A 21,881-nucleotide genomic window follows, 5' to 3' on the forward strand; every position below is an offset into this window, starting at 1 on the left:
CCAAGAAGAAATGCAGATGATAAACGGGTATTCATTGGACAAATATATTATACTAGAACTGACATGTGATTACATTTACACGCAATTTGGGTGCATAGATCCTGAGAAATCAGTACCCAGAACAACCACCTCTGGCTGTAATAACGGCCTGGATACGCCTAGGCGTTGAGTCAAACAGAGCTTGGAAGGCGTGTACAGGTACAGCTGCCCATGCAGCTACAAGACGATACCACAGTTCATCAAGAGTAGTGACTGGCGTATTGTGACGAGCCAGTTGCTCGGCCACCATTGACCAGACGTTTTCAATTGGTGACAGATCTGGAGAATGTGCTGACCAGGGCAGCAGTCGAACATTTTTTGTATCCAGAAAGGCCCGTACAGGACCTGCAACATGCGGTCGTGCATTATGCTACTGAAATGTAAGGTTTCGCAGGGATCGAATGAAGGGTAGAGCCACGAGTCGTAAGACATCTGAAATGTAACGTCCACTGTTCAAAGTGCCGTCAATGCGAACAAGAGGTGACCGACACGTGTAACCAGTGGCACCCGATACCAATACGCCGGGTGATACGCCAGTATGGCGATGACGAATACACGCTTCCAATGTGCGTTCACCGCGATGTCGCCAAATTCGGATGCGACCATCATAATGCTGCAGACCGAACCTGGATTCATCCGAAAAAATGACGTTTTGCCATTCGTGCACCCAGGTTCGTCGTTGAGTACACCATCGCAGGCGCTCCTGTCTGTGATGCAGCGTCAAGGGAACCGCAGCCATGGTCTCCGAGCTGTTAGTCCATGCTGCTGTAAACGTCGTCGAACTGTTCGTGCAGATGGTTGTTGTCTTGCAAACGTCCCCATCTGTTGACGCAAGGATCGAGACGTGGCTGCACGATCCGTTACAGCCATGCGGATAAGATGCCTGTCATCTCGACTGCTAGTGATAAGAGGCCGTTGGGATCCAGCACGGCGTTCCATATTACCCTCCTCAACCCACCGATTCCATATTCTGCCAACAGTCATTGGATCTCGACCAACGCGAGCAGCAATGTCGCGATACTATGAACCGAAATCGCGATAGGCTACAATCCGACCTCTGTCAAAATAGGAAACGTGATGGTACACATTTCTCCTCCTTACACGAGGCATCACAACAACGTTTTCCCAGGAAACACCGGTCAACTGCTGTTTGTGTATGAGAAATCGGTTGGAAACTTTCCTCATGTCAGCACGTTGTAGGTGTCGCCACCGGCGCCAACCTTGTGTGAATGCTCTGAAAAGCTAATCATTTGCATATCACAGCATCTTCTTCCTGTCGGTTAAATTTCGCTTCTGTAGCACGTCATCTTCGTGGTGTTAGCAATTTTAATGGCCAATAGTGTATTTCTTGACTGGTTGTTGCCAGGTACAGTGCAATATCCAGATTTGTTCTCCATTCAGATGTGGCCTGATGTTGGACTGCTTGGGAACTTGAGGAAGGTGTACTCAGCATTGAGGTTTTGGTTCACGACATCTGACCGGCACAAGGGAGGATCACCGTAGTGTGTGTAAGCACATCGTAACCCCTTCACATCAGTGCCTGTTATCTGAGAACAAGAAATGGGCACCCTGTAGCATTCTGTGTCATTCTGGACCATTGGTCAGAGATTAGCAGCATCTGACTTAGATCATTCATATCCCATGATTAGATAGCCATTAACATCAAAACACAAATGGCTGTGTTTGGAGTGGTGTCGATACCAGAAAGCATGGACTGATAATGAATGGCGTTGCATTCTGTCAGTGATGAACTGCGGTTTCTCTATTACCCCAGATGACTTTCATGGGTGACTATGGCGGCGACCTGGATGTAGGTCCCATCTTTCCATTGCTTTGAAGAGGCAGAGTTACACTACTCCTAGCGTCATGCTGTGGGGAGCCATTTTGTATTACTTCAGACACGGCTGGTAATGACTGCAAGAACTCTGATGGCACAGTCATGCATGACAGATGTCCTGTGTCCTCGTGTATTGCTGTGCGTGCCTCTCGTGCAGTACTGTCGTAGTGCCATTTTCTAACAGAGCAATGCTCATCCACATATGGAACTTAGCAGTATTAACTGTCTGGATCATTCATGTTGAGGTTCAGTGGCAACAAGGTCGCCTGGTCTGTCTGTGGCAAAACACGGTGGGGCTGAAGTGGACTTCAACTCTGTTCCAGTACCCGTATCTAGGATGTCAAGAACAAGTTACAACAGTTTCAGGCCCATTGACTTTTGTAGAGGATAAAATGGCTCTGTGATACCGTTCCCAATCAAATTGTTGTTTCCGTCCAGAGCAGAGTGGGTGTAACATCGAACTAATAATTGGTTTCATACTGTGAAATTTTTTTGTAAATTTGGTTGTTCTTTGTAGTCACTGAAATAACATCACATACCCTCCCAAACCATGAAGTTTCTTTTTGTTTTCTACTCCTCCTCTTCTGGGTGGGTGATTTCGTTTGTCAGGCAGTATACGTTTGGGTGTTTAATATCACTCTTTTGGCTTAGGTAAACATACGATGATGAGCATTTTCAACCGAAATTTGTCACTCTCTTAAAAAGAGTAGACGAGTAGATGGTGAAACAAATATTCTGCATAGTCATGTAAATTCAGTGGCTGGCGCAGCACTCGAACTTAATCGGAATAAGTAACATAAGACTAGGATGTCAGATCGGTTTGGTGGCCACGCCGTTGATAAGGGTATGGTTCTGGGACTCTCCAAATCATCTGCCCTGTCACACACCTAGTGGACGAAGGACGCCACAGAGTGATATCTGTGCGCCAGTCTCCTCAGGTTGTGGTGCATGCTGTGACGAGTTGCCATCGTTATCAGGTCATTACACTGTGCGATAAGTGTGAAGTATTCAACACTGAAACTGATAAAGACACAGATTTGTTCAACACATTTACAATACAAGTGCAATAGTTCGTAAACTGCTCTTGCCAAATGAAAGCCCACCTATTCGCCTGAATCCATATTCTGTTTCATTCAAACCTATTCACATGTCTTTGTCACCGACACTGTGTACTTGAACTTCATGTTTTCGATCCATCTGATGGCTTTTCATTCAATCAGATCGGTGTAGCACTGACCTTTCCCATCATACAGCAGCTGCCTGTCTGCTATACTGGTTATTATACATCGTCCAAATTTGGATTCGTGTGGGTTATTTTTACAGGGTGCTGCAATTCTACACAGATTTTAGTGCCACTAGATCTCAATACAGAACAAGGTAGATTAAGCAGAATGTCCAAAAATTCATAGTCAAGTCATCGCACATTATAGCAGAGTCATCCATTGTGGTTATTCAGTATGTATCCAAGGTCCAAAGGACCAGCAGGTTTCCTCAATCAGTGGAGGGGCTGTCACTAGTTCCTTGACAGTCTGTAGTGTTCTTGCACAGTCGATGCCAGTGCCTGTATACTGACCACGCATTGTAGTTGAGGGCACCACTTGATGTGTTGTGAGTGCTTCCTAGTGCGGACTGAGATGTCTTCTAGTGCAGTTTGCTGTCTGTGTCAGTGATTCTGCTATGTTGATACTGATATCTGAGTCACAGTGTGAGAAACGGAAGGCCTTTGATGTGGCGAATCGATTCCAGCCATGTTTGGCAACTTGATTGCGTACAACCTAAAGTGAAAGACTCAAATACTTTTGCTCAGCACTCCCCTATTTTTGAGAAAACCACCCTTCAGGTTCATGATGCGCAGTCAGCTCAGAATTGATGGGCTCAACACACAATTGAGCATATTTCGTCATCATATCATAGGTCTACAAATATATATTGCCCTAGAAATTGAGGACAGTTACGACAGCTGGTTATGTACCCATAAGGAAACACTATTCAACAACAGTGCCACTTGTTTCTCCAATTCATCTGCTACTGAGCCAATTTAGTGAAATATGCAATCTCTGATAAGAGAGAACACCAAAAAGTAAGTTACACATTATTATAGCAGGTTAAGTAACTTCTATTGAAAGAGAGACAAATACATGACCCCATTTTCAGTAGTCACCAAACCTCTGTGAGTATTAGTCAGAACGTTCTGCCAGTGGTTCAGACCCTCAACGATAGAAATCTGCTACTCTTTCACCACTCATGTTGTTTCAGCTAGCCTGAAAGATGGCAGTCGCATGGTGCAAGACCATATCTGGACTCTATAATGGATGCCTCCAAACTCTCCACTGAGAATGTTTTGCAAAGCTTGTGTTGTCTGTGGGTGGAAGCAGAGAGCCAATATGGGTGCAGTCTGTATTGCTGCCAAATTTATTCAAGATGGCGTCGGTAGATGTGGCAACATCGTACTAAAGGTGTCACCAGATGATGTCATAGGTTTTCCAACTTCCCACCTCCCTCCCCTCTACAATACGCTCTCCTCCCATACACCCTAGCGTCCCCTGGTTACTAGTGGGAAAAGCTCAGTCTTGACTGAGCTGTTGGTGTGGAATAATCTGTTTATTTCATCGGTTTTTGTGATGTGCCTGTGTTATCCTGTTGGAAGAATTTTTAAATACTGCTAGAAATTGGTGGGCAAAGTAAGGTGCAAGTATTACCATGTCCAGTATCTATGTGCCCTAATTACACTGCTGTAGATCATCAATCTACAAAAATCATAAGCACAGCTACAGATCCAATAACATATTGCAAAAAATGGTAACAAAAACTTCGCCTATAAAGATCCAAGCATATTGCAAAAACGGAACCAAAAACAACGTATAAAGACCCAACTACACTCCTGGAAATGGAAAAAAGAACACATTGACACCGGTGTGTCAGACCCACCATACTTGCTCCGGACACTGCGAGAGGGCTGTACAAGCAATGATCACACGCACGGCACAGCGGACACACCAGGAACCGCGGTGTTGGCCGTCGAATGGTGCTAGCTGCGCAGCATTTGTGCACCGCCGCCGTCAGTGTCAGCCAGTTTGCCGTGGCATACGGAGCTCCATCGCAGTCTTTAACACTGGTAGCATGCCGCGACAGCGTGCACGTGAACCGTATGTGCAGTTGACGGACTTTGAGCGAGGGCGTATAGTGGGCATGCGGGAGGCCGGGTGGACGTACCGCCGAATTGCTCAACACGTGGGGCGTGAGGTCTCCACAGTACATCGATGTTGTCGCCAGTGGTCGAAAGAAGGTGCACGTGCCCGTCGACCTGGGACCGGACCGCAGCGACGCACGGATGCACGCCAAGACCGTAGGATCCTACACAGTGCCGTAGGGGACCGCACCGCCACTTCCCAGCAAATTAGGGACACTGTTGCTCCTGGGGTATCGGCGAGGACCATTCGCAACCGTCTCCATGAAGCTGGGCTACGGTCCCGCACACCGTTAGGCTGTCTTCCGCTCACGCCCCAACATCGTGCAGCCCGCCTCCAGTGGTGTCGCGACAGGCGTGAATGGAGGGACGAATGGAGACGTGTCGTCTTCAGGGATGAGAGTCGCTTCTGCCTTGGTGCCAATGATGGTCGTATGCGTGTTTGGCGCCGTGCAGGTGAGCGCCACAATCAGGACTGCATACGACCGAGGCACACAGGGCCAACACCCGGCATCATGGTGTGGGGAGCGATCTCCTACACTGGCCGTACACCACTGGTGATCGTCGAGGGGACACTGAATAGTGCACGGTACATCCAAACCGTCATCGAACCCGTAGTTCTACCATTCCTAGACCGGCAAATGAACTTGCTGTTCCAACAGGACAATGCACGTCCGCATGTATCCCGTGCCACCCAACGTACTCTAGAAGGTGTAAGTCAACTACCCTGGCCAGCAAGATCTCCGGATCTGTCCCCCATTCAGCATGTTTGGGACTGGATGAAGCGTCATCTCACGCGGTCTGCACGTCCAGCACGAACGCTGGTCCAACTGAGGCGCCAGGTGGAAATGGCATGGCAAGCCGTTCCACAGGATTACATCCAGCATCTCTACGATCGTATCCATGGGAGAATAGCAGCCTGCATTGCTGCGAAAGATGGATATACACTGTACTAGTGCCGACATTGTGCATGCTCTGTTGCCTGTGTCTATGTGCCTGTGGTTCTGTCAGTGTGATCATGTGATGTATCTGACCCCAGGAATGTGTCAATAAAGTTTCCCCTTCCTGGGACAATGCATTCACGGTGTTCTTATTTCAATTTCCAGGAGTGTATATTGTGAAAACTTATATCAAAAACATGTCCTAAATTCCACCTATAAAGATCTTGGAAACGGAACACTAACACCACTGACGTACACTGCAAATGGAGTCTATATAAAATAACCAGCATCTGCTAACAGGTCTGAGCAGATGCATGGCGCTAAAAAACACTGTGGCTGCACTGTCCCACATGCCAAGACTGCTGACAGCTCCAAGCAGAAACATCATTAGTGTACTGCACCAGGACCACTGACAGGTTATCATAGGGCTGTCCGCCACCTGTGGTAACCACTGGGAGTCTAGCTGTACAAGAGGCAATTGCCACTGATCCAGCAGGTAGGTAATATTACTCTAAGGGGGCTACATTGTGTGGTGGACAGTACACTGATTGTAGTAGTATGCTGAACTGATAATGGTTCTTCCTGCCACCAAACATACAGGAAGCCACGACCTGCCCTCTTCCACAGCCGCAGACTGACTGATCTAGTTCACAATACCACCACCAGAGAACTCTCGAAATTGTGACATAGTGGGATTTTGCCACCTGCCCTCCCCATTCACCATCCATGCCACTCCTCTCCCTGCAACACCCCCACAGTATTGGAACAAGAGTGATTTTGGGACAAAGTACCGTTATCCAAGATGGCGGCGATGACGTCATCCAAGGTGGCGGATTTTGTGGGAAAGTTTGAAATTTGGTGGGAAAGAGCCACGCTACACTCCCCAAGAAAAATGGCGCGAAGTTCAAATTCCAACATGATAATGTGTCATACACCGTTATCACTACTACGCAAAGAAAATGACAGAAAAAAGAACTTGTCTTTATTATTTAATCAATTTCAAGTGTGTGTGTTCTCCACTGGGTCTGGACTCCAACTGGCTTAGTTCATATCGGTGCCACCAGAGGGCGCTCTCCTGACATCAGTTGATGACGCAATTACCGTCATTCAAGATGGCTGCACCCAGTGTGTTCACAGCGAGCTCCAGAACCCAACTGGCTTAGTTCATATTGGTGCCACCGGAGGGCGTTCTTTTCGTGGAATTTCAATCGCCAACTTTCTAATACGATTGCGAAAATATTCTGTTGGCGCCCACCTACATAAGTAGAAATGATCATCAGGATAAAATAACAGAAATTAGGCTCGCACAGAAACAGTCGAGCTGGTTTTTTCTGCGCGCCGTTCGAGGTTGGAACGGTGTAGAAATAGCTTGAAGGTCGTTCAGTGAACCGTCTGCGAGGCACATAATTGGCTGGTTCAAATGGGTCTGAGCACTATGGGATTTAACATCTGAGGTCATCAGTCCCCTAGAACTTAGAACTACTCAAACCTAACTAACCTAAGGACATCACACAAATCCATGCCCGAGACAGGATTCGAACCTGCGACCGTAGCAGTAGCGCGGTTCCGGACTGCGCGCCTAGAACCGCTAGACCACCGCGGCCGGCGGGCACATAATTATGAATTGCAATGTAATCATATGGATGTAGATGCAGATTGGTATAATTATACATAGTGTGAAATCCGTAAAACCGATTCGATACTTCGCTTTCTTCCAAAAGAACTCGGTACCGAAACAAAAGTATCGAATACTTATTTGTCACCGGCAGCTGTAGCAGAGCGGTTCTAGGCGCTTCAGTCTGGAACCGCGCGACCGCTACGGTCGCAGGTTCGAATCCTGCCTCGGGCATCGATATGTGTGATGTCCTTCGGTTAGTTAGGTTTAGGTAGTTCTAAGTTCTAGGGGACCGATGACCTCAGATGTTAAGTCCCATAGTGCTCAGAGCCATGTGAACCATTTGAACTTATTTGTCTTTACTTTATCGGAATATTTCTAACACTGATGCTCCTGTTAACCGAATCGCAGCAGGAATGTGTTTGCAGGAAACCCGGCAGTGGCAGTGGCAGTGCGCCACTCTTGCTGCGCCACGGTCCTAGCGTGGGACGATATGCGTAACTTACTTCCTGAAGCCCCTATTCGACCTTTACAGAAGAGTGTTTTTGTTGCCAGAACAGGTGGGGAACCCGGATCACCCGGCGTACACGGAGCTGTTCAACTCGGAGGCGGTCGCGCCGTTCACGTTCTGGCAGCGGCTGAAGCACTCCGTGGCCCACGTGTACACGCGGCTCGGCAACCGCTGGCTGTCGGACTGGCAGGTGGACGCCGTGGTGCGCGAGGCCTTCGGGCCCGGCGTGCCGCCCACGCACGACCTGGTGCGCAACGCCAGCCTCGTGCTGCTCAACACCCACTGGAGCATCGACCAGGTCATCCCCAAGGTGCCCGCCCTCGTAGAAGTCGCGGGCCTGCACGTCGCAGACCCGAAACCTCTTCCGCAGGTAGATAGCATGAGCTTCAACATACTCTGGATGGCTTACAAGGGAAACACGCCGTAGGACGCCCTCTCATACACTCGAAACTTGGCAGGGTGATAGGATGAAAACAAAGGGACACCTGTTTTGTCTTCGGGCCCAACACGCAATAGCTTCGCAGAAAATCACACTTACGGTTTCGATGGGACTTCATGAAGCTATTCCTGCAGCATAAAACTAAGTGCCAAGGCTGGGATACGAAACTGGGTGTCCTGCTCACGATTGGATTGTTTGAGGGAAGAGACCAAACAGCGAGGTCATCGGTCTCATCTGATTAGGGAAGGATGGGGAAGGAAGTCGGCCGTGCCCTTTCAAAGGAACCATCCCGGCATTTGCCTGAAGCGATTTAGGGAAATCACGGAAAACCTAAATCGGGACGGCCGGACGCGGGAATGAACCGTCGTCCTCCGGAATGCGAGTCCAGTGTGCTAGCCACTGCGCCACCTGTCTCGGTCCTGCTCGCGAGTCAGATGCGCTAACTACTACGTCACACTAGCACAATGGCTTTGCACAACTGCACGTACTACCACAGTGTGCCTTCTTCCCCAATCCAAATTCCCATTCGAGCCTCAGCGCACTGGTATTCCCCATAAACTAGAACAACATTGCAGAGGATCTCCAACTAGATTGGAATAACACCTCATCATCGATCGAAATGTGGGATCCTGCCTGAAAGCCAGGAATAAATGCTTTAATCAAATAAACAGGGTTCCAGAGAAAATTTCACTCATCGCTTCAGTCTGCGTGTATACATCATAGATGTTTGAGACTTTAAAAGGCCCCTGGAACCCTATAGGTTCAGTTTGATTAAAGCACATACACTGATCAGCAAAAACACTTCCCTAGTAGCCAGTACGTCCACCTTCGGCATGATAACACCACGGACGCATCATGGCATCACATCTGCATACACACATCTCCTAATACCCATAAATTCCAGGGAAGGGGTCGATGAGCTCTGATCCAACCTTCAGTCACATCCCAGATGTGTTCTATCGGGTTCAGATCTAACTAGCTAGGGATCCAGCACATCAACTGGAACTCGCCACTGTATTTCTCGAACACACCATCACACTCCTAGCCTTGTGAAATGGCGCATTATCTTGTTGAAAAATGCCACTGTCGTCGGGAAACATGACTTTCAAGAAGGGGTGTACATGGTATGCAACCATTGTGCGGTACTCCTTGGCAATCATAGCGCCTTGCACGAGATACAATGGACCCATGGCTGCCCACGTGAATGTTCTGCATATCATAATGGAGGTGCTGAAAGCTTGTCTCCATCCCACAGTACAGGTATCAAGGAGCTGAACCCCTGAAAGATAATGGATTGCGCCTTCCCATTGGCATGATGAAGGAGGTCTCAGGATACATCGCCCCGTGCAGTGCTCTGCCACTGCACCAATGTCCAATGCCGACGGTCACGTGCCCATTACAGTCATAGTTGCCGATGTTGTGGTGTTAACATTGACACATGCATGGGTCGTCGCCTGCAGAGGCCCATCATTAGGAGTGTTCGGTGCACTGTGTGTTTACATAGATTTGTTCTCTGCCCAGCCTTAAAGTCTGATACTAGTTCGCCGGCCGTTGTGGCCGAGCGGTTCTAGGTGCTTCAGTCCGGAACCGCGCTGCTGCTACGGTTGCAGGTTCGAATCCTGCCTCGGGCATGGATGTTTGTGATGTCCTTAGGTTAGTTAGCTTTAAGTAGTTCTAAGTTCTAGGGGACTGATGACCTCAGATGTTAAGTCCCATAGTGCTCAGAGCCATTTGAACCATTTTGGATGTTAGTTCCGCCACAGTTCACCGCCTGTCGTGTTTTACCAGTCTGCCCAGCGTACGACGTCCAAAATCTGTAATTAGGGGTGGCCGCCCAACCTCACGATGTCTGCATGTGGTTTCACCTCGGTTTCGCCATGCATTGAAGATACTCACCACAGCACTACTCGAACACCTGGCAAGTCGTGCCGTTTCCAAAATACTCATGTTGAGACCCCAGGCCATAATAATGTGCCTTCAGTCAAATTCAGATAGGTCACATACCTTCCCATTCAATACACAGCACTCTCACTACATGTGCCGTGCATGTGTCTGACTAGCTGTCACTACTTACCACGTGAAGTTGCTATCGCCAAGTCTGATTCCTATCGGGGTAGACAGGTTGGTCGTTATGTCCTGCCTGATCAGTGTAGTGACTTAGCAGTCAGGTGCTGGACTCCCATTACCAAGTACGGCTGTTTGTATCCACACCTATATATTCTGCGTTTTGCGTAAATCTATCATGGTAGTACCAACCTGACTGCTTCTGTCATATTATTTTTTTATCGTCAGCCTTACTGTTTTTCAAGAAATATTTAACCTTTTCACGTTTACCCTCATCCAGTTATTTCCCATATGTGGCATCAGTATTGCTATCAGTGCCTCAGTGTTACCAGTCCTACACACTATAATAATTAGATCATATTTCAGGCTAATCTCAGTCAGCGAGGTGGCGCAGTGGTTAGCACGCTGGACTCGTACTCGGAATAACGGTAGTTCAAATCCGCGTCAGGCCATCCGGATTTAAGTTTTCCATCATTTCTCTAAATCCCTCCAGGTTAATGAAGGGATGGTTCGTTTCAATGGGCACAGCCGGTTTCCTTCCCCGTCCTTGACACAATCCGAGCTTGTGCTCCGTCTCTAAGGAGTTCGTCGTCAACGGGCCATTAAATCCTAGCCGGCCGGAGTGGCCGAGCGGTTAAAGGCGCTACAGTCTGGAACCGCACGACCGCTACGGTCGCAGGTTCGAATCCTGCCTCGGGCTTGGATGTGTGTGATGTCCTTGGGTTAGTTAGGTTTAAGTAGTTCTAAGTTCTAGGGGACTTATGACCACAGCAGTTTAGTCCCATAGTGCTCAGAGCCATTTGAACCATTAAATCCTAATCTTCCTTCTTTCCTTCCAGCTAGTGTCAGTAACCAAGTGGACTGGCGTTTGAACGAGTGAGTGGCGATGTGTTAAGTTCCTTAACCACTCTGTTCCTCTCCCAATCAACCAACTACCCACACTACCTTTCAACCATCCGCTCGAGGTAAATACCAGGATGGTTCCTTCGGAATGGACAGGGCCGACCTCTTTCCCCAATCCAAGTTGGTATCCTCTCACTCCATTATCTCGATGGGACGTTAAACAACAAAATATTATTTCCGTCGAAGGAGGGTCTTCAGAGCAACTTCTAGAGAAGCCGTATGGTGTAAAATTCTAGAAAACCAGAGGTGACCAGACTGCTTTGCTGTCAGTCTGTCTGAGTGTCGTTTGGACGTCATTATGAGGATGACGTAGTCAGCAAACCGCTCTCTCAACTGATAGTCTCGGCCTTTCCAAATTGAAACCGCGGTTTACCGTTGAAGTATCTCTCCTAAAGACTCTGACAGCACATCGGTGCTGCTCCCCTCTTGACAGTACTTGCGATCGAACCTGAGCTCCCTGTGTGGCACGCAGACACACTGCATACTCACCTACATCACAAAATGGGTAAAAGAGACATCCAGTCCCATGTGCAGATTGCTTAATAACAGAGTTCCAAAGGCAACAAATATTTAACGCGGTGAGTCAAGAATTAAAGTTAGATACTATACAGTGTGGTCCATTGATAGTGACCGGGTCAAATATCTCACGAAATAAGCATCGAACGAAAAAACTACAAAGAACGAAACTCGTCTAGCTTGAAGGGGGAAACAAGATGGCGCTTTGCTTGCCCGCTAGATGGCGCTGCCATAGGTCAAACGGATATCAACTGCGTTTTTTTTTAAAGAGTAACTCCCATTTGTTATTACATATTCGTGTAGTACGTAAAGAAATATGAATGTTTTAGTTCGACCACTTTTATCACTTTGTGACAGATGGCGCTGTAATAGTCACAAACGTATAAGTACATGATATCACGTAACATTCCGCCAGTGCGGACGGTATTTGCTTCGTGATACAATACCCGTGTCAAAATGGACCGTTTACCAATTGCGGAAAACGTCGATATCGTGTTGATGTATGGCTATTGTGATCAAAATGCGAAACGGGCGTGTGCTATGTATGCTGCTCGGAATCCTGGACGACATCATCCAAGTGTCCGGACCATTCACCGGATAGTTTCGTTATTTAAGGAAACAGGAAGTGTTCATCCTCTTGTGATAAGTCAACCACGACCTGCAACAAATGATGATGCCCAAGTAGATGTTCTAGCTACTGTCCCGGCTAATCCGCACGTCAGTAACAGACAAATTGCACGAGAATCGGGAATCTCAAAAATGTCGGTGTTGAGACTGCTACATCAACATCGATTGCACCCGTACCATGTTTCTATGCACCAGGAATTGCATTGCGACGACTTTGAACGTCGTGTACAGTTCTGCCACTGGGCACAAGTGAAATTACGGGACGATGACAGATTTTTTTGCACGCGTTCTATTAAGCGACGAAGCGTCATTCACCAACTGCGGTAACGTAAACCGGCATAATATGCACTATTGGGCAACTAAAAATCCACGATGGCTGCAACAAGAGGAACATCAGCGACCTTGGCGGGTTAATGTATGGTGCGGTATTATGGGAGGAAGGATAATTGGCCCCCATTTTATCGATGACATTCTAAATGGTGCAATGTATGCTGATTTCCTACGTAATGTTCTAGCGATGTTACTACAAGATGTTTCACTGCATGACAGAATGGCGACGTACTTCCAGCATGATGGATGTCCGGCACATAGCTCGCGTGCGGTTGAAGCGGTATTGAATAGCATATTTCATGACAGGTGGATTGGTCGTCCATGCAGCATACCATGGCCCGCACATTCGCCGGATCTGACGTCGCCGGATTTCTTTCTATGGGGAAAGTTGAAGGATATTTGCTATCGTGATTCACCGACAACGCCTGACAACATGCGTCAGCGCATTGTCAATGCATGTGCGAGCATTACGGAAGACGAACTAGTCGCTGTTCAGAGGAATGTCGTTACATGTATTGCCAAATGTATTGATGTTGACGGACATCACTTTGAGCATTTATTGCATTAATGTGGTATTTACAGGTAATCACGGTGTAACAGCATGTGTTCTCAGAAATGATAAGTTCATGAAGTTACTTATATCACATTGGAACAACCGAAATAAAATGTTCAAACGTACCTACGTTTTGTATTTTAATTTAAAAAACCTACCTGTTACCAACTGTTCGTCTAAAATTGTGAGCCATATGTTTGTGACTGTTACAGCACCATCTATCACAAAGCGAAAAAAGTGGTCCAACTAAAACATTAATATTTCTTTACATACTACACGAATATGTAATAAAAATGAGGGTTCCTTATAACATCCATTATATATATATATATATATATATATATATATATATATATATATATATATATATATATTACGAGTGGAATATGAACGTGTAGAAAATTATGTAACTCAATAATATTCATTCAATTATGTAATTATTTCTTAAAAAGATGATAATTATCTAAAACAGAGACAATATTTATTTCACATTCTTTGTTAATGTATGTCATTCTTTTCTTTTGTTTTGTACCCTTTTGTCGTCTTCTGATGTACGTCGCCGACGCAAGACGCGAATCGATTTGAGGTCTGTTGAATGAAAAACATTTAATGTAAAATTACTGTACTTTTATGTTCATTTGCTGGTAAAAACAAATAGAGCCAAATGCGTTAAAACTATTTATGATTAATTATTGAAAATTCACTTCCTCTTTTAATTATAATTTTATATTAATTGTTTTATCATAGCTGCAAGAAGCGCAGCCATTGTTAGTTGCGATTATATAGCAACTTCGTCTGTACTTCTAGTTGAAAATAGCATGGGTTTATGTTAAACTAATTTGCAAAACAATTTAATAATTTTTTTATTGGTGGCATCAATTTAAATGATTAATTATTTATTGAGCAAAGGTAAATCTTAATTAAAAAAGAAATCCTCTATCTTTTGTTGGCCGCCATCTTAACTTTTATCACAGCGGCAAATTTAAATTACTTGAAACTTCAAACAATATTCAGATGTGTAAGAAATAAATGTGCACCGGTGGCACTGAACTCTATTTATAAAGGAAAAAAATAATCGAATCAGACTGCATTTTCTAAGAACAGTGCTGATGGTATTTGTTGTTGAACAAGATTTCATTGCTGATGTATGAGGCCAAAATTAAACTACGCACGAATCACGGAGAAAAATATTTCTGGTAGCATACGTCAGTGTGTTGTGTGTGGGTGGTATTCTGTGGTTCCTTTTCATGATCAATTTGCCAAGAATACTTAAATCCATCGAAGACAAATATTATAAAAGGTCTGATGTACGATCTGTAATTTTATTGATATGAACACAACTTACAGTCAACATTATTACACTACGTCAGGTGGAGTTCTTGTGCAATTTGAACAAAATAATTATCCGGAGAAGTTGTAGTATGAATAATGCATTATACATGTGCATAATATTGTCAGTATCATTTACAAAATCAAATCAATGCAACTGCTAAAAAAAAACAAAAAACAAGAGTGAATTCAAACCGCAGAATACCATAGAGTATCATATCATCCATATTCATTGCCTTTGTCCAAGTTGATGATGCGCAAAAACCGCCACATCCCATTTAAAAAAACGCAGTTGATATCCGTTTGACCTATGGCAGCGCCATCTAGTGGACCAACCGTAGCGCCATCTGGTTCCCCCCTCAAGCTAGACAAGTTTCGTTCTTTGTAGTATTTTCGTTTGACGCTTATTTCGTGAGAGATTTGGCCTAGTCACGATCAATGGACCACCCTGTGTATCCATAACCATTACGTACCCTCATTTTTAATGACCAGTCCACATGAGAATTTCGTTAACCATCACACAGAAAAAAGAAAAAGAAATGACTATATTCTCAAGCGAGTGGAACATGACTCCACTGTGCAACTGTACATAAATACATTTTATCATAACTACAAGAGACTCATAGCTATCATACCAAATATCTAAACATAGTGTCCACTATATGCAGAGACAGTCGGATAACAAATACAAGGTGTCACAAAAATGCACGGCACAAATTCCAGAATGTATTCCTCTCCTGTAGACAAATTATATTAACATGGGTCTGGAAGTTTTTTCCACGTTAGAACTCATTCTCCTCAACGAATTTCAACGGGACCAGATCAGATTGTAAATTTTCACCGTCGGCATGTATGGATAGACGTCAATCCTCACGCAACTGTTGAAGCAAGTCATCAAGATTTACTGTCACTGTTCAGAGCAGCATTGTCGGTGATTCGTTGGTAGGGCGTCACTTTCTTCCACCAGGCTCAAAGTTATCATAATTTCGCAGAGAATGTTGTATCTTATCTGTTAGCAGATGTGCCTTTAGCTGTGTGACGAAACATATGATGATGATGATGATGATGATATGATGATGATGATGAGGAGGAGTCCCATATCCCGAGGAGAGTAGGGAACGATGCGGGAGACCCGCACCACCAACTAGGCAAGGACGTTGCGGAGGTGGTTTGCCATTGCCTTCCTCATGGGGATGAATGATGATGATGATGAAGATAACACAACAAAACCCAGTCATCTCGAGGCAGGGAAAATCCGTGACCCCGCCGGGAATCGAACCCGGGACCCCGTAAGCGGGAAGCGAGAACGCTACCGCAAGACCACGAGCTGCGGACGACAAAACATATACTTCATCCATAATAGAGCACCTCCTCATGTTAGTGTTACTGTCTGTCGGCTTCTAAATAACAGATTCATTGGCAGATGACAGGTAGAGGAGCACCAATTGGCTAGTCTTCCACGGTCTCCGGATCTAAACACATTGGACATTTATTTGCGGGGCATTTGAAAGCTCTTGTGTATGAAACCTAGTACAAGACATTGAGAGTCACCGAGCCCGTATTGTCATGTGAGATTCTCTACGACGACGGATTAATGCATGTGTCAGTGCCCACAGAGGAAGTAATTGGACATCTCATGTGAGAAACAGTTACATGTGGTATGCTGACGTGTTCTGTTCATGTCTATTTCCCATGATTAATGGGTTGGAGAAAATAAGTTTTAACATGGAAACAAAGCGTTTCCAGACCCATGTTCATATAACATAATTTCTTCGTCTACGAGTGAGGAATGTGTCCTGCAATCTGTGCCGTAACTTTTTGTTTCACCCTGTATTAATTTCGTTGAACACCACATTCAATACAAGTCCAATTTTCTTCGTCCTGAAGGGAACATCTGTTGTAAGTAATGCTCAGATAAAAAGAGTTTTGTTATGACGTTTTATACCTTGAAACTGCTAGATGGTTCACGACTTCTTCTTCATTACAAAAATCACATAATGGAGATTTCTTCCATCCTAATCAAAATAGTTGGGTTCTATGATAGACAGCTATTCCACAGATCCGTAGGCTTATACCTCCATACGATACAAAGAAGCGAAATATTTCAGATATCAGTGCGATACGCATAAAATCATGGATTTGTCCGCATACGTGTTAACATTCGCGGTTGCTCGAAATAATTGCCAACAAACAAAAAACCACCGTTGATACATCAGAAACTTTTTACAGCTATCATTAGGTGTGAGAGCAGTTTCTTCGTAATAACTAATATGTCAAATTTTCATCCCATTACTCTGGTCACAGTTGCGAAAACGAAAAGAATGATAATGTGCTTGATGGACTTAGCCCTCATGTGGGAAGCGCGGTGCTCTTCCTTGCCCCTGTCTCCGATATCTGTGTTCTGCAACCTTCCTCTATCTCTCCCACACACGTCTCTCACAGCGATTGCTGGCAGTGGCCTCAGTTTAAATCTACCTGCCTGTAATATGAATTCGTTGTTTCATGAACAAATAAATTACTTCTTTATATGCTGTAGCATCTACTGTTTCCACTATTTACGTCAAAGCTATTTTAGCTGTTAGATACTATGTTTGGTGTAAGAACTCTTACAAGATGTGTGTCGGATTGAATGTAATGTGAAGTATGTAGAATGCCTGACGGCCCTAATTTATCAGAATAAATGAGGTAATAACTAAATAAATTGACATATCTAATCCGTGAAACGCGTACAGACAGTCACAAAAGCATAGTGCATGAAATAAAATATAAGTGTAAGACAAGGTGATGGCTTGTTCAAGTCTTTATGTCTTAAAAAGGAGAGTAAGGAAATGGAATAAAACTTAAATGAATATCAAGTATCATCAATAAAACTGGGAAAGAAGGAACAGTGTATTGAAATACATTTCCTGGTACTTCCAGATGATTTTTCAATACTATATGTTGATCAGATGCAGAATTACAAGTCAGTCTCTCGGGATGGGCGGACGGTGGAGCAGGTGGAAGAATCCCTGAAAAGAAAATTAAATTTATCACTAGCATTAAAAAAAATTATAATTGTCATTGGGCAAATAGGAAGTTCGAATATCTAGGAAAGGTAACTTAAGGAAATGGGTTAGAAAACTCTTCCATTGTTCGAAGGATGAACAAAATGCAAAGGGTGTATGAATAGCAAAAAAGGTTTACAATAAAAACTGAACGTCAAGAAAGGAAAAAATCATGAATTGCAAAATTCAAGTGAGTGTCTAGTTCCAAATTACAAATTAGACAAACAGAAATAATAGAGGGAAGAATCATGAAGAAAATTTTTGGTACAATTGAATGGAAGGAAGCTTGGAAATTAAGAACAAATTATGAAATTTAGGAAACTATAGAAAAAATAACAGAAGCAGTAAAAAGGTTGATATTATTTGGGTACTTATAAAGTGTGAATGGCAGTGGACTGACAAAATAGATCCTCAAGTATGTTTGATGAAAGAAATTAACAACAATCTAGGTCAAAGATGTTAAAAATATTTAGAAATAAACAAAATAAGATCAGAAGATGAAACAGAAAGAGACATTTTCAGAAGGAAAGAGTTAAATGCGGTAGGATTCCAAGGCAGGAGCAGTAAGTGAACAGGTGTGAAGTGGTGTGAAGAAAGAAAAATGAAACGTGGTGGAAAGATGTAAAAGTACTGGAAGAAGAGAAAAGAACAGATGAGAAGGAATTGGAACTGCTACTGTGCAACAGGGGAGATGCAGTTCGCCATCTGAATTCTACACACGGATGAGTGTCTCACGTAACTTGTAAGCTACTGTACAGTTAGTAAGTCGGCAGACTTTCGTATCAACAGATTGTCTCACTACAAGTAATGGTTCGACAAGTACAGATGTTCAGACTCAATAGTTTCTCACTACAGTACCGAAAAAGAAATAGTTACATAAACAAAGCCTCAGCCAAAGCAAAACAAAAGGGTAACAAAAGTAGCGAGGTGGGCGTTGCTTACTACGGTGGTGACAATGTAGAACGAAGGACTTGTGTCACTTCGAAACTTACGAGCTTTTACTGGAAGCTGTGTGTGTGCGAGCCAAAATTTCTGGCTAGTAATGTGAAAGCCATTACCTTTTGAAATTCCGATTACTGTGTCTGATCTAGAATTGTCTTTGCTACCCTACTTTAAAACGCAAACATAACTGTGCAAATTATTTTTCATGTATGTGATACCAATTAATGTAAACTGCATCTGGCTGTCAGTAAATGCATGTAATACTCAGAATGGCTTCGCCATAGAACAGTCACAGACAATGGTTAACTGTTGCGCAACGGATATGTCCCTTCTTATAAAACGCATCTGTTGAATTCATATGAAATTTTGCAAATGAAAACGTTTCCTAATATTCTCAGAAAGGGTGCGTTCAACCCCTGCAATAGATTTCCACCATGGCAATGGATAACTCTGCTCTGTTCCATCTGAACTGCAAAAGTTATGAGCTGAAATAAATCACTGTCGCGGCAGTTGGCCTCTTTAATTCTTTTACCAGGCTCCCTTGGGAAATTAATCTATTTTCCTTTTTTAAAAATAATAATGGCTGTTCAGTCAGCGGTGCAAGGCGTGGCAGTGCAAGTTTTTGCCAAAAGCATTTTTCATTTAACTAGTCAGGATAATCTTCAGAGAAATGTTCCGTAAATAAGTAACATGTTATTTTGCAGTTGCATTGAAACCGTTTAATGCTCCAGAAAAAACTCTTTCTGAACATCATCATCCTCAGCATTATCATACACCATACAAATTCTTTTAACAAACATTGCTTTAAATCACGTAAAATTTAATACTGTAGATTCCTTACGAAATATCTTTAATAAGTCCCCCCTCCCCCCCCCCCCCCAATCTAGATTAAGTTAAAGTACTAAACGTGTGACTGATAATTCTCCCTGGATTTCAAGACGTGGGTATTGTTTAACACCACGAAATCTTCACACTACACACCCTTCAACAAAAATTTTGATTGGCGTTACACATTATCGCATGTGCCTTATTAACAAGAACTGTACAACAGTAAATGTGATTGCGTGCCGCGTAGTCGAGAAACGGACACGAAACTCTCGAAGTGTCCACGCGGCAGGCACAGACGACATCAGAACAATGGAGTGGAAGAGTTCAGATTTCAGTGCGGGAATGTATACGCGCTCAACAGTCACGTAATGCTGCGTGAGACCTACACCTACGGCCACACTCATTCTGCAGAGCTCTGGGTGCTGTTGTTTTTATTGCAGGACATTCAGAAATTCATGGACGACAGCCCTGCAGGTGTGGTGTATTTCTGCCTCGGTTCAAAGTTCCGACCCGACTCATTCGCTCCGGAGAAGCTGCAGGCCGTGCTGGACACATTCTCCAGGCTGGAACAGCGCGTGCTCTGGAAGGTGGACGCCTCCAGCCTGCCGTCGCTACCGGACAACGTGAAGACGGCAGCGTGGGTGCCGCAGAACGACGTGCTCAGTGAGTCACATGTTTGTGTCTATATATTTATTATCGCTTACGATCTCGACAACTGCCACCTCAAATCTAATGCAGCTCGAATTTCAGCACAGCTACGGAAAGTTTTATACAAGGTGCGACAAAAAAAAGTGGCGAAGAGTACAGAGTTTCTTGACTTCCGCAAGGCGATCGATACAGTTCCCCGCAGTCGTTGAATGAACAAAGTAAGAGCATATGGACTATCGGACCATTTGTGTGATTGGATTGAAGAGTTCCTAGATAACAGAACGCAGCATGTCATTCTCAATGGAGAGAAGTCTTCCGAAGTAAAAGTGATTTCAGGTGTGCCGCAGGGGAGTGTCATAGGACCGTTGCTATTCACAATATACATAAATGACCTTGCGGATGACATCGGATGTTCACTGAGGCTTTTTGCAGATGATGCTGTGGTGTAGCGAGAGGTTGAAACGATGGAAAATTGTACTGAAATGCAGGAGGATCTGCAGCGAATTGACGCATGGTGCAGGGAATGGCAATTGATTCTCGATGTAGACAAGTGTAATGTGCTGCGAATACATAGAAAGATAGATGCCTTATCATTTAGCTACAAAATAGCAGGTCAGCAACTGGAACCAGTTAATTCCATAAATTATCTGGGAGTACGCATTAGGAGTGATTTAAAATGGAATGATCATATAAAGTTGATCGTCGGTAAAGCAGATGCCAGACTGAGATTCATTGGAAGAGTCCTAAGGAAATGCAATCCGAAAACAAAGGAAGTAGGTTGCAGTACGCTTGTTCGCCCACTGCTTGAATACTGCTCAGCAGTGTGGGATCCGTACAGATAGGGTTGATAGAAGAGATTGAGAAGATCCAACGGAGAGCAGCGCGCTTCGTTACAGGATCATTCAGTAATCGCGAAAGCGTTACAGAGATGATAGATAAACTCCAGTGGAAGACTCTGCAGGAGAGACGCTCAGTAGCTCGGTACGGGCTTTTGTTCAAGATTGGAGAACATACCTTCACCGAAGAGTCAAGCAGTATATTGCTCCCTCCTACGTATATCTCGCGAAGAGACCATGAGGATAAAATCAGAGAGATTAGAGCCCACACAGAAGCATACCGACAATCTTTCTTTCCACGAACAATACGAGACTGGAACAGAAGGGAGAACCGATAGAGGTACTCAAGGTACCCTCCGCCACACACCGTCAAGAGGCTTGCGGAGTATGGATGTAGATGTAGATGTAGATATACAAAGAAACACAGCAGAAGAAAGGAAATACAGTACTAAGCTGATGTTAGCACATTTTGAAAGCGTGGTATCGATAGCAACGATGCTACGGCTTAGGACCGGCCGAAGTGGCCGAGCGGTTCTAGGCGCTATAGTCTGGACCCGCGCTACCGCTACGGACGCAGGTTCGAATCCTGCCTCGGGCATGGATTTGTGTGATGTCCCTAGGTTAGTTAGGTTTAAGTAGTTCTAAGTTCTAGGGGACTGATGACCACAGCAGTTAAGTCCCATAGTGCTCAG

At 44.6% G+C, this 21,881-nt stretch overlaps 1 protein-coding gene across 5 annotated transcripts in view; it reads left to right on the forward strand.

The window, feature by feature from the left end:
• The window catches only part of LOC126190736 (UDP-glycosyltransferase UGT5-like), a 113,970-nt gene that overhangs the window by 48,175 nt on the left and 43,914 nt on the right, over positions 1 to 21,881 (forward strand). For all 5 annotated transcript variants that reach the window (XM_049931230.1, XM_049931229.1, XM_049931226.1 and 2 more), the window contains 2 exons: positions 8,180 to 8,500; positions 20,146 to 20,368. In XM_049931230.1, coding sequence (XP_049787187.1) covers positions 8,180 to 8,500; positions 20,146 to 20,368 — 544 coding nt within the window. The remainder of the gene's footprint in view (positions 1 to 8,179; positions 8,501 to 20,145; positions 20,369 to 21,881) is intronic.

The sequence above is a fragment of the Schistocerca cancellata genome, chromosome 6 (assembly GCF_023864275.1).
Source record: "Schistocerca cancellata isolate TAMUIC-IGC-003103 chromosome 6, iqSchCanc2.1, whole genome shotgun sequence".
Taxonomy (NCBI): Eukaryota; Metazoa; Arthropoda; class Insecta; order Orthoptera; family Acrididae; genus Schistocerca; species Schistocerca cancellata.